Raw genomic sequence first — 15,639 nt, 5'->3', positions numbered from 1 at the left:
CACATTGACTTGACATACTTACATATCCCATATCCAGGAATTCAAACTTATTGGCTGAGCTAAGGAAGGCAGAACATGTGACCAAGTGAACCTGTGAAATGAAGCACGGAGAGCCTGAAGTACACATCTCAACAAGATCGCCCCCCCCCAACTGAATGCTTGAGGTAAAGGTGACGCAGGTTCATAATCTCGGGTGTATCTTGGAGGACCAGGTTGAGAAACACTGGTCTAGAGGATATAAGCTTATATATAAGGATATAAGAGTTCAGTATTTAGTTCTGTTTTGCAGAAGTGGGCCACGTACAGTGAGATTGATTAGATGGTGGCAGCTGTACAATTCCAGCAGCCCCTTGATTTAAAGAACCACTAAAAGGCTTGATTCAGGGTTACTGCTGATGAGAACAGAAGCTGGCATCTTTTAAAGGATTTGGACAAGATTTGCATCGTAGAAAATCGAACATGGCAGCCATGCAAAGGAATCATTTCTTATTAAAGCCAAGGAATCTAAATGTAAAACAATTTGGTCTTTCGGGTTACAAGTTACATCCATAATGAGGGGTGTACATTTCTGCACAATAGTGCCACCATCTGGCCAGTTCATGTAAGACAAACGTATTTAAATCGTGCCTCCGGAATTACTGTCCTCCCCTGTTTGTGACAGAAAATTAATAATCACCAAACAAAGCCCTGAGAGCAGAATGAGTGGCTGCGGACAGAGTTTATTGCTGTAGAGGGTCACAGCAGGCAATAAACTGGATAAGTGGCCAGATCTGTAATTGTGGGGCTGATAACTAGAGGGATCCAACTGCAGTGCCTTAGAAAAAAAGTACTGAAGCGGAAATGACCAGCTGTTTAAAATGGTGAAAATGCAACAAAAGCAATGGAGAGGCTGAATGTCATCAGTGGCCTCTTTCACCAAGCAGGACTTCTTGCTTAGCCAGATGACTTGTTGGATTTAAGGTAGTCTGGGCTAAATGTAAGTGAACAAAGATGAAGTCCATCTAGCTCAGACTACCTTAAATCTGACGAGTTATCGGGGCTGAGCGAGAAGTCCTGCTTGATGGGACACCCCTCTGATGTGGTGGATCCTCACCTGTAGGGTAGGGAGGAGAGCAGCCAGGTGGGACAGCTGCTCCTTGAATGCCTTCTCCTTTTCCTCGTGCTGACTGCAAGAGAACATCCCGTCAGGCTGCATGCACAGGAAGTGACACCATTGTACCGCTGTTACTTTTAATGGCTGTACAATTTGCTCACAATTGTTTGTTTACAAATAATCAGGGTTTAATCAGCATCTCCAAAACATGGTGATACTATTAAAAAAAACATTACAGATGCTATTCTTTAATCAACTGTTAATAAATCAAGAATTTATTACATAGCTACAGGAACTGAACCCGCATATATCCATTCCCACGCACCTGACCTACGGAGCCACGCACAGTGAAAGTCAATGCTAAAGCGGGTAAATCTGTCGCTGTGATAGTAATTGATAAGTAAAATACTTGTGAATAACACCAAGTGACAAAAAGCCCCTATTACCTTTGCGCAGCTTTTAGGAGAATCTTCCTCCTCTCTGCCAGTTTTTCCTGCAAAACAGCCGCATATTTAAATCCATTTTCATCTGTTCTGTAAAGGGTTGGTCCATCTGTTCGTCTCTGACATATAGTGCCCCCTTGCAAAGATTTGTAAAAAGGGTTAGAAAAAAATCTACCTTTCAGTAAAGTAGCTTCATCTCACACTGAAAAAAATGAGAAAAATCCAACCTTTCTTTGAAAAAAATGTATTCAAGGAAAAACAAATCCTTCATCGACAATTTTTTTTTTTAACAAAAACACATGTCATGATTATTGGTGAACACAATGTAACTGAAGCATGTTTCCCTTGTAAATTGTACATCTTTGAGTTGATTGGAGTGAAAAGGAACCTTCAAGCTGTCATCCATGACTTCCTGATTAACTGGGGTACAAACATGAGGTGACGCAGATCCCAAAGTCCCTTAGACATCCATCAACATGGCAAAGATAAGAGAACATAGACACCAAATGAGGGAGAAGTGTGTTGACATTCATAAGTCAGGGAATGGGTATTAAAAATAGCCACTCGCCTGAAAATGCCCATTTCTACTGTTAGGGCAATAATTTAAAAAAATGGACAACTGGAAGAGGAAGAGGACCCAAGTTTATTTTCCCTCCACATACAGTGAGGAGGATTGTAAGAGAGGCAAAAAAATCCCCGAGGATCACTGGTGGCGAATTACAAGACCAAGGAAAATCTTGTGATTTACCGTGAAAAAAAATCATCAGATGCCACCTTCATGCTAATGAATTATTTGGATGGTTATACCAGAAAAAAAGCCATTTTTGTCAGTTAAACACAAACGTAACCACCTGGAGTTTGCGAAAGACTAGTACAACTTTGACAGGAACCAAAATTCATTGATCTGGTGAAACAAAAATGGAGCTTTTTAGTAATCAACATTCAAGGTGGGTTTGGTGTAAAAAGAATGATGGCTGTAGTACAAAGAACCTTATCCCTACTACAACATGGTGGAGGTTCTGTAATGTTGTTTTTCCTGCAAAAGCCTTGGAAACCTCGTTAGGGTACATGGCATTATGGGCTCCATGAAATGCCAGGACATTTTAAATCAAAATCTTGCTGCCTGCGCCAGCAAACTAAAACTGGACCGTCATTGGATCTTCCAGCAGGACAGTGATCCTGAGCACATGTTCAAATCAAAATAAAAATGGTTAGCTGACCGCAGAATCAAGCTTCTGCTGTGGCCATCTCAGTCCCCTGACCTGAACCCCACTGAAAACCTGTGGGCTGAGCTGAAGAGGAGAGGGCCGAGGAGCCTGGGTGATCTGGAGAGATTCTGTAAAGAGGAATGGTCTCAGATGCCCTGCTCTGTATTCTCCAACCTTATAAAATGTTATAGGAGACTCAGTGCTGTTATACTGGCAAAGGGAGGCTGTACAGAGTATTAAAAGCAGGGCTGCCAATAATCGTGGCTCATGTGGTTTTACTGAAAATAATAATTTCTTGACAAAGGATTTCTTTTTCTTTCAATAAATGTATTTTAATGAAAGGTTGGTTTTCTCTTATTTTTTCAGTAGGATATGAAACTACACCCAAAGGTGGATTCTTTCTAACCCTTTCTACAAATCTTTGGGATTCAGGTAAAAAGGGAGTTTGGTGGTTAAGGACCCACAGACATGCTGAGGCTGGGCTTGAACCAGTAACCTTCTGATCACAGGATTAGTCCACTGAGCCACATGCTTAACAACAAATACTCAACAATCTCCACTAGGGCTCAATGATGTGGACTAAGAACCACATCACGGTATTTTTAGGCAGAATACCGATAGACAATATATCCATCCATCCATTTTCCAAACCGCTTATCCTACTGGGTCGCGGGGGGTCCGGAGCCTATCCCGGAAGCTAGACAATATATATTTCTGCATTTTCTGTTAAGTGGATTAAGTGACGAGTTGTAAGTCAAATACATATGTAGGATGTCACCAGATGTTAATGTGTCACAAAATCAGAGTCAGAGTAAAGTCTGCAGTCTCTGAGGAACGAGTTTCAGCGAAGTCAAGTCTCAGGTTCCAACTTAATATATGTTCTAAGAGCTTCTAGTCTTTTAATTGTACCTGGTGCAACAACTAATAAGGGTTAATAGGGTAAGAACCACAATTACAATATCATTTAAGCACAATGCCCAAATTAAAAATGAAGAAAAAACACTGTATGTTTAAAGAAAAACTATATTTTTCACTTAAACAGATACTGGCATCAATGCAAACAATGTCCCACTGGCCGCAGTGCTCTCGTCTATGAATGGTGCTACGCGTGTGTAAATAAATCTGCCAATAACAGCAGCTCAATGGCAGAATAAGACCTGAAGCCAATAACAAACGGTAAAGCATAAAATAACTCGGGCATTGCGAACTGTGCTTTGTTGACTTTCTTAGTGCACAAAACTGAAAAATGTACCATCTAAAATGTATCCAAAACTCAGCATCGGCGATTAACATCACATAGAAATGCTAGTTCCTCCACCTGATTTCTGTAACGTCAGGCATGCATGAGACGCAGAGACCCTGTACTGCCAACATGCAGGTAACTATTTATTTCTGCAAAAACCCCTGACCCTTACAAAGCATCCTGGGAATCGTAGTACTCATCACTCATTAAAATTTCCTTTATATGGGCCTGTGTACGTCTCCATCTGATTTTAACAAAGCATGAAAATATTAGACAAAACCAAGTGCATGTCCCCTTTAGCACTTTGCTGTTCTTTTAGACTGCAAACACATTACAGCTTTTCTTGAAATTTGCAGTGCAGGTTGTGGACTTCTATATGCTTTTTTTGAGGAAAATTTTCACAAACTGGCAAAACAGTAATGTCAGGATTGTCAGGATGTCAGTGCCTTATTAATGTTTATGAGTCTCGCTTGAGTCAAGTCTGAAGTCAATTAGGAACGAGTTGCGAGTCGAGTCGGAAGTCTATTTACGTGTGACTAGAGCAACTGGAGTAGGACTCGTAAATCTCTGAATGTCACAAACACTTTCATTAAAAATGAAACGTAGAGTATAAACATTTATTTATTCCATACAGAAATCTCAAGACAAAAATAAATTATGCCTGTATCAGTGTGGGTCAAATAAAGATACTATGACCTAAAAATGTTTCACTCTGAACACCAAAACTATTTCTTTTTTATGACATTACTCTCAAAACAGGAGGTGAAAACTTAGGAACAAAAAAAAATCCTATTTGGCAAATGACTCTAAAAACAGAAACATGGCGAGCACTGAAAGTACTTTTCATAGCGGGAAATATCCATATTTTAAGGTATTAGCCTTTAATAAAATAAACCAAATACTGCAAACAACAATATTTTTATCCCCCGAGCTTTCAATTTTTTAAAAATAAACTGAGTGACAATGATTCCACTCCTTCCCCTCCCATCAGCGTCCCCGTGAGACGTTGCCAGCCAAATATTTTAGCTTTAGATGTACATTCTGGGTACATTCTGTCTCACATTGTTTACAATCAGTAAGGCATGCTAAAAATCTCAATGACATTTTTTTGCTCCCCAATTTGAGTATCAAAGTACAGCATGTGTTAGAGCAATCAAAGAAGGAACAAAGTATTATGACTTATACAGTCATGTGAAAAGAACGTGCATGATCCTCTAAGGTTTTACGTATCAGGACATACTGAGAAATCATCCGGTCCTTAGCAGGTCTTAAAATGAGGTAAATACTACCTCAGATGAATAACAACACATGACATATTACACCGTGTCATTAGTTAACAAAAAGTAAACCAAAATGTAGAAGCGGTGTGTGAAAAATTAAGTACACCCCTACTGCTTCCATGGGAATGAAGAGGGTAAGCAGCGGCCAGGTGCTGATAATCAAATGCGCTTGATTAACTGATCGTCAGCAAGTGTGACCCCTTCTATGAAAGCAGAACGTCTGGCAATTTGCTGGTCTGAAGCTTTCAGGTGTGTGTTACCACAATGCCAAAGAGGAAAGACGTCAGCAATGATGTTAGAGAAGCAGTTGCTGCTGCCCATCAATCTGGGAAGGGTTATAAAGCCATTTCTAAGCAATTTCAAGTCCATCATTCTGCAGTCATAAAGATTATTATATAGTGGGAAAACATTCAAGACAGTTGCCAATCTTTCCACAGGGTGGACATCCCAGCAAATTCACCCCAAGGTCAGACCGCGCAACGCTCAGGGAAATCGCAAAAAATCCAGGAGCTACGTCTCAGACTATACTGAACTGAGTTAGCATGTTAAAATTCATGACAACATGGGGAGAACATGCAAACTGCACACACAGAACCCTGGTCCCAGAGGTGTGAGGCAACAGCGTGAACCACTGCACCACCATGCCGCCCTGATGTGTAAAACCACAGAACAGAAGTGGATGTACCATCTTTCTCACATGTACTTCAACAACACTGTTGATTCACCATATATCTGGTTTTCCTGCTGCATGTGGGCCTATGTACGTGCATCCTGCCCTGCCTGAATGGAGCTTCCTTAGTCCTCCCAATCTCTACAGAAATGCCTATGTCTCGGCTGTCATTTTTGGTTCAAATTTGGTTGTGTCCCCCATTATCTCTCCAGCAGGTGAAATGTCTAGACTGAAGCTTGGGAATGTTTTTTTCCCCCAGTTGCCCACGTCGCGTGGTTCTGCCCTGGAACTAAGCCGGTATTCCCAAAAGACATAATCTAAAGGACGTTTCCTTCCCTTAAGCAGCATTTCCTTCTGTTAATGTCTCTGAGAAGCGTTGGGGCTTTCCGGTCAGGAAGGCAGAATCGTGAGGCAGGAGTCCGAGAAACTCCGGGTGACATCTTACCTGCATGTTGTTGAAGAGCGTGTTAATGGCCGTCTCCTCCTCGTCCACGTTGGCCCTCACCTCCGCTATCATGGCCTTCAGCAGCACGATGGCCTCACGTGCTGATGTCTGTAGCTCCTTCACTGCCTGGGAAAAGTAAGAGTCATGCCCCTTTGCAGACCCTGACCTTTGACCTTTGGTCTGCTTATCCTGATCAGACATGGAGGTTCATCAGAAAGACAATGACGCTGGACACTAAAATCAGAGGCCTATCACATCGCTACCTATTAGCATGTGCAATATTTTCATAATCACACTGCTGAAATGTGCAATACTTTCTTACAGTGCAATAGTTTCATATTTATTGTGAAACTGAATCATGAGAAAAGGAATATCAATGACATGACACTTATTTAAACACCTACTTTTGTCATTTTATCCTGTTTATTTTTACATGCCTTAAATTTTTATTCTTTACGCTCATTTTATATTCAAATTTATATTCTATGTACTTATTTATATTCTGTTATCTGGTTATATTATGTTTATTTTATATTCTATCTTATTTTTTCTGTACTCGACTTTTTTTCTTTCTTGCACCGATAAGGACAGTCACCCAATCTCGTTGTATCTTGTGCAATGACATCTAAGGCATTCGCTCATTCATACGGGTCATACAAGAGACACTTACTAATACGGCCTGGTCCAGTTTTTCACAGCCTTGCATATATGCCGTTTCAATATCGATGCAATGTGCGCGGCTTTCCCTGCGTAAGACGAAAACCACGTGAGGCTGCATCGCAGCAAAGTCGGAGTAGCAGTATCCCGACAGCGGCGGTGTGTTCGATCATCGGGAGCCCCGCACTCACACTTGCATGTCTCGGAAACAATTGATGCATAGCATTGACTTTTTTTCGGTGGAGAACATGATGTAGAGTTCTTCGTGCAAGGCTGTGGAAAGGCAGAGGGAGAGGTGGGTGAGCGCGGGCAATAAGCAGGCCGGGGGGGGGGGCGCGTTCTGTGGGGAGAGCCGGCCACTCACAGCACTTTTTGTGGGCCTCCTTGGTGCGTTTAGCCAGGGAGACGATCTCATGACGGGCGAACATCTTGGCTTTATGTGTGACTTCCCTACAGTCGCGGCACAGGGGCTGGCAACATGTGTTGCAATAATACATTGTATCCACATCCTGTGGCAGAAACAGAGAGTCGCACGACTCGGCGCACAACCAGTTTCTCACATCTAAGCACCAGTTCTTAGCGTATTCTTCTTTAAGGCCTTTGGGATGGGATGCACGTCGTCCGGTGTGTCCTCATCCTCGGGACGACGCCCGTTCACCCTACCTGCTTCTTGCATTCCAGGTCACAGTTGGCACACTGTACAATCTCCTCGCAGTCTGCGGAACTATCCACCAGGAACTTGAGCAGCCGGTCCTCCGGAGGCAGCGCGGTGATCCCTTTCACAATCGACTGATGTCTGGAACATACACACGCAAACAAGAACATTTTATGTGGAACTGGCTTGTGTGGAACGTGCCAGTTAAACTATGGGATCGCATGTCTGATTTCGGCCAGCAGGGGGCAGATGGTTGATTTGGTTCCGCTCCGTGCTACACGTACTCCAGCTCGCTGCAGTGAACCAGTGATCCACACTGTGGCAAGGACTGTTAATAACACATAACTTAAAGATAACTGACAAATCATGGTAGAAATATATTGCATAACAGAGCTCGCAAATGGGTCATCCAACCCCATGTTTGTATCTGGCATTCAGTCATCTTCAACAAATTAATGTAAATGTCAAGATTATAAATCAAATCATTCAAATTATTCTGCTCTCTAGATCATAATCAGACCATTCAACATTAAACCATTCTGACTGTAGCAGAACTAATTAATGATCTTTTGTTGCATTCTTATCACTTCATCTTGACAAAAGAATATCTGATGTCGGAGTATGTAATAATCACGCTCAGTATCAATGTGCCTCATTTAACAGCAAAGTGCAGGTCAAAGCTTGATAGTGAAATCTGAATATTTAATTTCTTGGGAGAAATACTAGCTATTCCATTAAAATACTGAAATTACTTCTCATATTATTTCTCGTTGAGATGTATTATTCTCATAAAAGTGGGTACTGGAGATATGAAGGCCGTAAGTGAGCTTTCAAATAAAATATAACCGAATCACAAGAAAAGCTTTTCATATTTTAGAACAGTGACATATAATCAGTGTGGCATGAGAGAAAAATAATTTCAGATTGTGATCTAATTTCAAGATGTTCTCAGAAAGGAAGGGAAACTGTTTGCGGAGCCTGCAGTGCATTTTTTATGTACGAGATAACCTTTATTTAGCATTTAAAAATAAATCTGAGAAATGCAAGACTACATAGTAAATCTTATTTTGCCATTATCGTGATATTTTTCACCCTATAAAATTAGGGTAGAAAAGTCAAGAGACCCCACCGCCATGCACACTGCCACATATTAAAATAATGGGTTGATGCCCCTCCCCCCCAAAAATGTTCTTCTTGCCGATCACGTAGCCTGCTGCTAAAATTATGAGTGCGTACCCTCCTAGAAAATTCTACGGAGGGATCTCCCCAGGTGGTCTAATCTACGAATGGGGATCCCCCCCCACCATGGTTGTCAAAATTTACCGAGAAGGACCAATCCCCAACAAAACTGAGTTCTGGCCACAGGCCTGCTCAACACAAATGTAACTTTTCTCAAAGATCGCCCATTTGTGTCTGAAACAAGTGGAACACGAGCGTCTCTGCCACCGTCAGCCATCACGTTCACAGTGGTCCATTTGTTTTGACTGTAAAAACAATACCCTGAATCGCAGCAGCTGTTTAGACCAGTCGTCTAAATATATTTGCTATCCAGCCAGAGATATTGTGTTTATCGGCCGTTCGTAGCAACAGGGCCCTTGTGTTCTACAAATAGTAAGGTCCTTGTGTGGTACAAATAGCAATGCCTTGAATTCCTAGATATAATAAATCCTGCCCTGGCCGTTGTCATTGGCAAAAATAGCATTGCACTCTGCCTCATCCAGCTGGGGACCCACTGACTGCATTGTGGGAGCGATACCTCTTCTACACTCCACCAGTAGAACCGGGACAGATCACACATCTCTGCTCGATAAGTCTGGTTTGGCTTTAGCAAGACAGCTACTCAACCTCAAAGCATTCAGCAGGATAACAGGGGAGTGCATATCCAGGGTGTGGACATATAATAAAAACTGACACCCAATCCAAACATAAACATTCTAGGAACAGACACTGCACTGTGCAAATTATACTATTTTAACATTGTTATAATTAGTTTTGAGGCACATGCTCTTATAAAAACATTTAGTTTTACATGCCTAGATATTTTTGATTCTGAAGCATTTTAAGCATCTTCATAAATATTATCATTTTGCTGGACCAAAAACCTCAGATACTTCATGCACGATCAGGTGACCTTCTGACCTACTTACATCTTTATGGTTAGGAAAAGGCTGCTGGGATGAGAAGAGTCTGACATTTTGCATCTAATCTGGTGAATATAAACAACTTGGTGTAATCTGGATTGGATTTAAAAAAACACCTGATTTTATGTCAAACGTCACTGGACTGATGTACAGCCTAGATTGTTTACCGTAACTACACAACATGCTGGTGAAATGAGATACTAACAATGCGGCACCCCTAGGGGAACCTCCTCATCAGTACTTCTGGATGCTCACAACGTTCCTCTTATTGTCACGATTAACAGACAATAATTAATTATCAAATTGGTCATTACTTTACATAACTGACAAGTCCATGTAAAATTATGAACTGAAGCAGAATTATAATGAAATTTTCCCAAATCAATATGTAAATATATGCAAATTAATTCTCAAAATCTGTCCCCATACAACTTCACAAACATATCAGCACATCTGCTTGACAATAGATTATATAACCTCGCCACTTCCAATAGCTCCTTCACACAGAAATTGTAATACAACTAAGCCAGTAATTACGGATAGAATGCCATCAACCAGTAACATACTGCATAAAAAACCTGTCTGTATTCACAGCCCACTCTTTGTGAGTGTTTATCAGTAAGGAGGATCATCATTCTTACATGTACTCATCTAGTTCCCCCAAGAGCATCCTGGACGGGCCACAGGAGTTCCTGAAGGTGTCGCCGGTACCTAGTCCTGCTGTCCTGGATCCACTAGGCAGTGCGGATAAGCAGTGTGACCACCCTCAGCCGGGGGACAGGAATCACCAGAAGAAACTCAAAACCGAAAGGTCACAGCAACACGAGGGCAGGCTCCCCCCACAACCGGGAGCCAGCATCAGTAAATCGGGAGACAATATGGCTCAAAAATAGCCTGGGACGGATGGGGTGGGGGGGGGATACCAAGAGCCGGGGGTCGCCCTGCTGGGGTAGGGTTTCAGACTGGGTACCCAACGAGAGAGGCCTGGAGGGTGGGGAGGGCGCGTCTGAAATGGAAGAAGCCCCTTAATTACAAACAAAGAACACCCTGAAGTCACTGGGCCCGGCCGGCGCCGTCCCGTCACCCCGACTGATTTAAAGAGGGGGGGCTATCCGGCCACGCTGGCGCACGGGCTCCAGGCATATCCCGCGCTTTGACTTTCCCGTCCGGCATCCGCAGAGACCCGCCTTGGCGAGGGACAGATTGGGACACACGTGGGACTTGGCGAGGGACAGATTGGGACACACGTGGGACTTGGTGAGGGACAGATTGGGACACACGTGGGACTTGGCGAGGGACAGATTGGGACACACGTGGGACTTGGTGAGGGACAGATTGGGACACACGTGGGACTTGGCGAGGGACAGATTGGGACACACGTGGGACTTGGCGAGGGACAGATTGGGACACACGTGGGACTTGGCGAGGGACAGATTGGGACACACGTGGGACTTGGCGAGGGACAGATTGGGACACACGTGGGACTTGGCGAGGGACAGATACGGCTGTATGACTTTCACATCTGCGCTGGGGAAGTTGCTCTGAATTAAAACCTCGAAGGGAATACAAATGCACATCTGAGTGTAACACATGTAATATGCTAAAAAAAAAATTTTAAATGCAAACAATTCCTTGTACGAGTTAATATCCTATAAAAGTGAACAAATTCCCTAGTTGTGTACTTCTGTGCAACGTTATCATACAAACCTGGGTGTCATGAAAGATTTTCTTACGCCTCATACACTTATCAGCCGTAACATTCAAAGCACCTGCCCGATGTTGTGTAGGTCTCCCTCATAACCCATCGAGAAAAGGACTCCACCCTGGGGGCGTCCTGTGGTATCTGGCACCAAGTCATTAGCAGCAGATTCTGTACAAGTCCTGTAAGTTGTAAGATGGTGCCTCCATGGATCGGACTTGTTCGTGCAGCACATCTGATTGAGATCCGGGGATTCTGGAGGCCAAGTCAACACCTTGCATGTACTTTTGCATGTTCCTCAAACCCACTCCTGGACAGGATGCAGTATCCTGCTTAAAGAGGCCACTGCCATTTGGGAACACTCTGGCCATGAAGGGGTGTAGTTGGTCTGCAACAATGTTTAGGTAGGTGGTAAGTGTCAAAATAACATCCACATGAATGCCAGGACCCAAGGTTTCCCAGCAGATCATTGCCCAGAGCATCACACTGCCTCTGCTGGCTTGCCTTCATCCCATAGTGCATCCTTTTACCATCTCTTCCCCAGAACAATACAGTCCACTAGCCATTCACATTATGAAACTGAAAACATGACTCATCAGACCAGGCCACTTTCTTCCATTGCTCCACTTACAAGTTCTGACCCTCACATGTCCATTGTAGGCACTTTCAGCGGTAGACAGTGGTCTGCACGGGCACTCTGACTGGTTTGCAGCTGCACAGCCCCATACCCAACAAGCTGTGATGCACTGTGTGTTCTGACACCTTTCTATCATAGTCAGCATGAACTTTTTCAGCAATCTGTGCTACAGTAGCTCTCCTACAGGATCAGACCAGATGGACTATCCTTTGCTCCCCACACACCTTCAGCGCCCATCACCCCATGGCTGGTTCACCGGCTGGTCTTCCCTAAATCACTTTTACTGGTTACAGACCACTGCATATTGGGAACACCTCACAAGACCTGCCCTTTCGGGGATGCTCTGATACGGTCATCTAGCCATCACAATTTAACCCTGGCCAGAGTCGCTCAGATCCTTATGCTCGCCCATTTTTCCTGCTTTCAACACATCAACTCCAAGAACTGACTGTTCACTTGCTTAAAATACGACGAGACCATTCACAGGTAGGACTGTAATGAGATAATCGGTGTTATTCACTTCGGCTGTCAGTGGTTTTAATGTTTCGGCTGATCGGCATATATCATGAGTGATTTCCCTGAGTGAAAACCAAAACAAGTGTCATGGGAAAAAAAAAGTATCCACATGTGGCAAAAGCTATGACAAGCTATGCAATATAAACTATGCTGTGATGTATTCTGGACTTATCTACCACAGATGTCTGAGACAATGCTTGGAAATCTTATACTACATCATACGTGACAGTTGACTTTCCCTGAACTGAGACACGCGGCCTGCCCCCGCAGAGACGTTGGTACATGAGATCACCCGTCAGACGCATCACGCGCAGTCCTCACGCCTTTGATATCGTGTCTTGGGGTGTTTTCATGCCTTCAGTGACAGTGAGCGTTCTCTGTCGTGTTTCAGGCAGTGCCAAAGGCATTTTCTGCAGAATGAATCGAGGTCTAGTTTAATTACCCTCAGCTTAGAGTCAGCGGGTGCCAAATGGAAAGGTGTAGAATACCTGGCTTATTTACTGACAGCATGACGGCCTTATCAGATGAGGCAAGCCGACCACGCAGTGGATTCCACACAGGTTAGACAGGAGCAGCATTTGTACAGCAGCTGTCAGCTTCCCTCAGCTTGGCCCCATTCGACCCCCGCCGCTTACGAAAACACCCAGCGCTCCGCCGTGATTTCTCCATATTATACCGTAACCTCATTTCCTACCCCATGATTTTTTTTTCCACAGAGCATGGAAATCCTAATTGTCAGAATAAAAACTGCAAATAATTCCAGGGCCCATTTTAAAGATGGCAACTGTGTGATCACAACAACATATTTACAGATTAACAGGACAGTTAAGTTTTACAACAATGATTAATACCTTGTAATATAAGACAGAGATGAAAGAATATCTATATTAAGCCAACGTGATTTAATTCCTGTAATCCTAACAGGGCAGACCTTGGCCTATAAAATTAAACTGATTTAACTATCTGCAAATGTAAATGTTTATAAAATCTAATAAATGAGTTACTGCTAGAAATATTAATACATTTAGGCAAATCATGATAGCTATGCAAACTTCTCAAGTTATGACACCAGCACACCAAAGTAATTTGAATCTGAATCCACATGTGCTGTAAAATGAGGCGTTTCGATACACAGACACGCAAAACATGTTTTATATCATTCCATGACACTCAGCACAGACGATGACAACATGTCCATTCAATATCTCTCATTAAGCCTTAGTTTTGGTCTGATTATTTGTTTTCATTTTTCTGCAAGATATTTCATATTTGATCAAATTTTGTCCTGGCAAAAGTTTACCAGAGAAATATAAATAATAGAAATATAAATAAAACGGACATTTTCACAGTTACATAATAATAATAATAATAATAATAATAATAATAATAATAATAATAAACATTCTTGTTATTATTATTATTAGTAGTAGTATAGTAGTAGGAGGAGTTCATGGTTGCTTAGTGTGGAGATCCCGGTACTTAGTCTCACAGTCCGCATGGTTGGTAAATGCATAGTGTCAGCTAAAAACAAAGTCGATAACACAAAGTGATCCCATTGATATGCTGCCATTTTAACGACTCAGCTTGATAGTTTCATAGGCGAGTCCTTACCCACAAAGCGGGCAGCTCAGGCGGCTGTCCAGCGCCCTGCCGCGGAGGCAGGCGGCGCAGAAGGTGTGGTAACAGTCCATCAGGCACGGCTGCTCATACTGCTGGTGGCACAAGTGGCACACAAGGGGGTGGCAGTTGGCGCTGTCCGGATCGTACAGGTTATCCAAGGGGGAGAAGATCCCGCCGGACATCTGAAATCATACGGGTATTTCTTAGGACCATGGGGAAGGATCGATTTCATTATCACGCTAAAAACATGCATTTAACTGCACTTACAAAAGGAAAAAAGGTCACCTTGATTGTATAGCATTTAATATAATTTTATTTGTAGTAAATGTTGAAGTGTCATGTCTGTTGTTGAAACTGACGTTTTTATTTCACACATTTATCAGATCCTTCAAGACAAACTGAACTTTATGAAACTTTTAAATCTTGCCCATACGAACTCTCCTAAGCGGAACGCTAAAACATAATGCCAACTTCATATGCCTATATATTGAATACTTAACAAACCTGAATTAGTATATTATAATCAAAAGTTGTTGCACTACTCTTCGTAACAAAGCCAATTAAAGATCAGTGCTCGTAACAGCTCAGCAGGGACAATGAGAACGTTAAAATGAGAAATGTCGGTTTCACTAAATCAGAGAAATGAGGCGCTGCCGATTACCTACCTTGCTGTTGTCTTATCGGGACGCGCACGCCGGAATGACAGCGATTCCCGATTCCTCCACTGATCTTCCCGGGACACGTGAAGGTGACGTCGGGCTGGGTGACACCTCCCATCTCTGCACTAGACGGGCAGCTGCAGGTGACTCTGATAAGCTGGGAGCGGGATATTGAAACGCCTATTCATACTGACCCTCATAAAGAATAATAAACGACGGACAACAGGGTGGGAATCGGAACATCTCTGTTCCTCTGCCCTCAAACCTTGCCCTTATTTTTTTAAGTAACAGTTGTTCCCTGGAGTTATTTTTAACCCGCAATGCATCTCCGACTTGTTATCTGTTTGAAAAGCAATTGTGTGTATGTGAAAGCTGAAAATAAAAGACCTATACAGAACGCATACGTTCATAACATGAATGATTGTACAATTTTGTATTAACTAATTAATTTTCCATTCTATGCTTATTTTCCATTAGGCCTGTGGGTGAGTGTGTGAGGTTTGCATGAAAACCCCTCAGCCATCTTGAAGGGCACTACTTTGAAATCAACTCAATAAGTCCAAATGGAAAGAGTCATATGGTCACTCTAACATGCTTAAAATTGCAAAAGACATACGACAACAGCAAGGTAGGCAATCGGCAAAAAGTGCATTGAACATATTCTGTAAAATGG

At 42.7% G+C, this 15,639-nt stretch overlaps 1 protein-coding gene and 1 long non-coding RNA gene across 4 annotated transcripts in view; one reads left to right on the top strand and one right to left on the bottom strand.

The window, feature by feature from the left end:
- The window catches only part of rnf207b (ring finger protein 207b), a 27,230-nt gene extending 12,148 nt beyond the window's left edge, over positions 1-15,082 (bottom strand). For 2 of the 3 annotated variants that reach the window (XM_049017066.1, XM_049017067.1), the window contains exons 1-10: positions 14,973-15,082; positions 14,299-14,489; positions 7,703-7,835; positions 7,404-7,548; positions 7,231-7,312; positions 7,053-7,128; positions 6,383-6,508; positions 1,540-1,586; positions 1,094-1,166; positions 23-91 (exon numbers count right to left, since the gene is read on the bottom strand). In XM_049017066.1, coding sequence (XP_048873023.1) covers positions 23-91; positions 1,094-1,166; positions 1,540-1,586; positions 6,383-6,508; positions 7,053-7,128; positions 7,231-7,312; positions 7,404-7,548; positions 7,703-7,835; positions 14,299-14,489 — 942 coding nt within the window. In that variant the 5' untranslated portion in view covers positions 14,973-15,082. Of the gene's footprint in view, positions 1-22; positions 92-1,093; positions 1,167-1,539; positions 1,587-6,382; positions 6,509-7,052; positions 7,129-7,230; positions 7,313-7,403; positions 7,549-7,702; positions 7,836-10,476; positions 10,662-14,298; positions 14,490-14,972 lie in introns of those variants that run through there. The other variant, XM_049017068.1, reaches the window with a different exon arrangement.
- LOC125744814 (uncharacterized) lies at positions 14,375-15,639 on the top strand. Its single transcript, XR_007398502.1, has 3 exons — positions 14,375-14,503; positions 15,014-15,109; positions 15,444-15,639. It is a non-coding gene; the product is annotated as an uncharacterized LOC125744814 (long non-coding RNA).

Source organism: Brienomyrus brachyistius, chromosome 6 (genome assembly GCF_023856365.1).
Source record: "Brienomyrus brachyistius isolate T26 chromosome 6, BBRACH_0.4, whole genome shotgun sequence".
In the NCBI taxonomy this organism is placed as follows: Eukaryota; Metazoa; Chordata; class Actinopteri; order Osteoglossiformes; family Mormyridae; genus Brienomyrus; species Brienomyrus brachyistius.
Note: the sequence above shows the minus strand (reverse complement) of the source record. Positions and strands in the feature narration are given on the sequence as shown.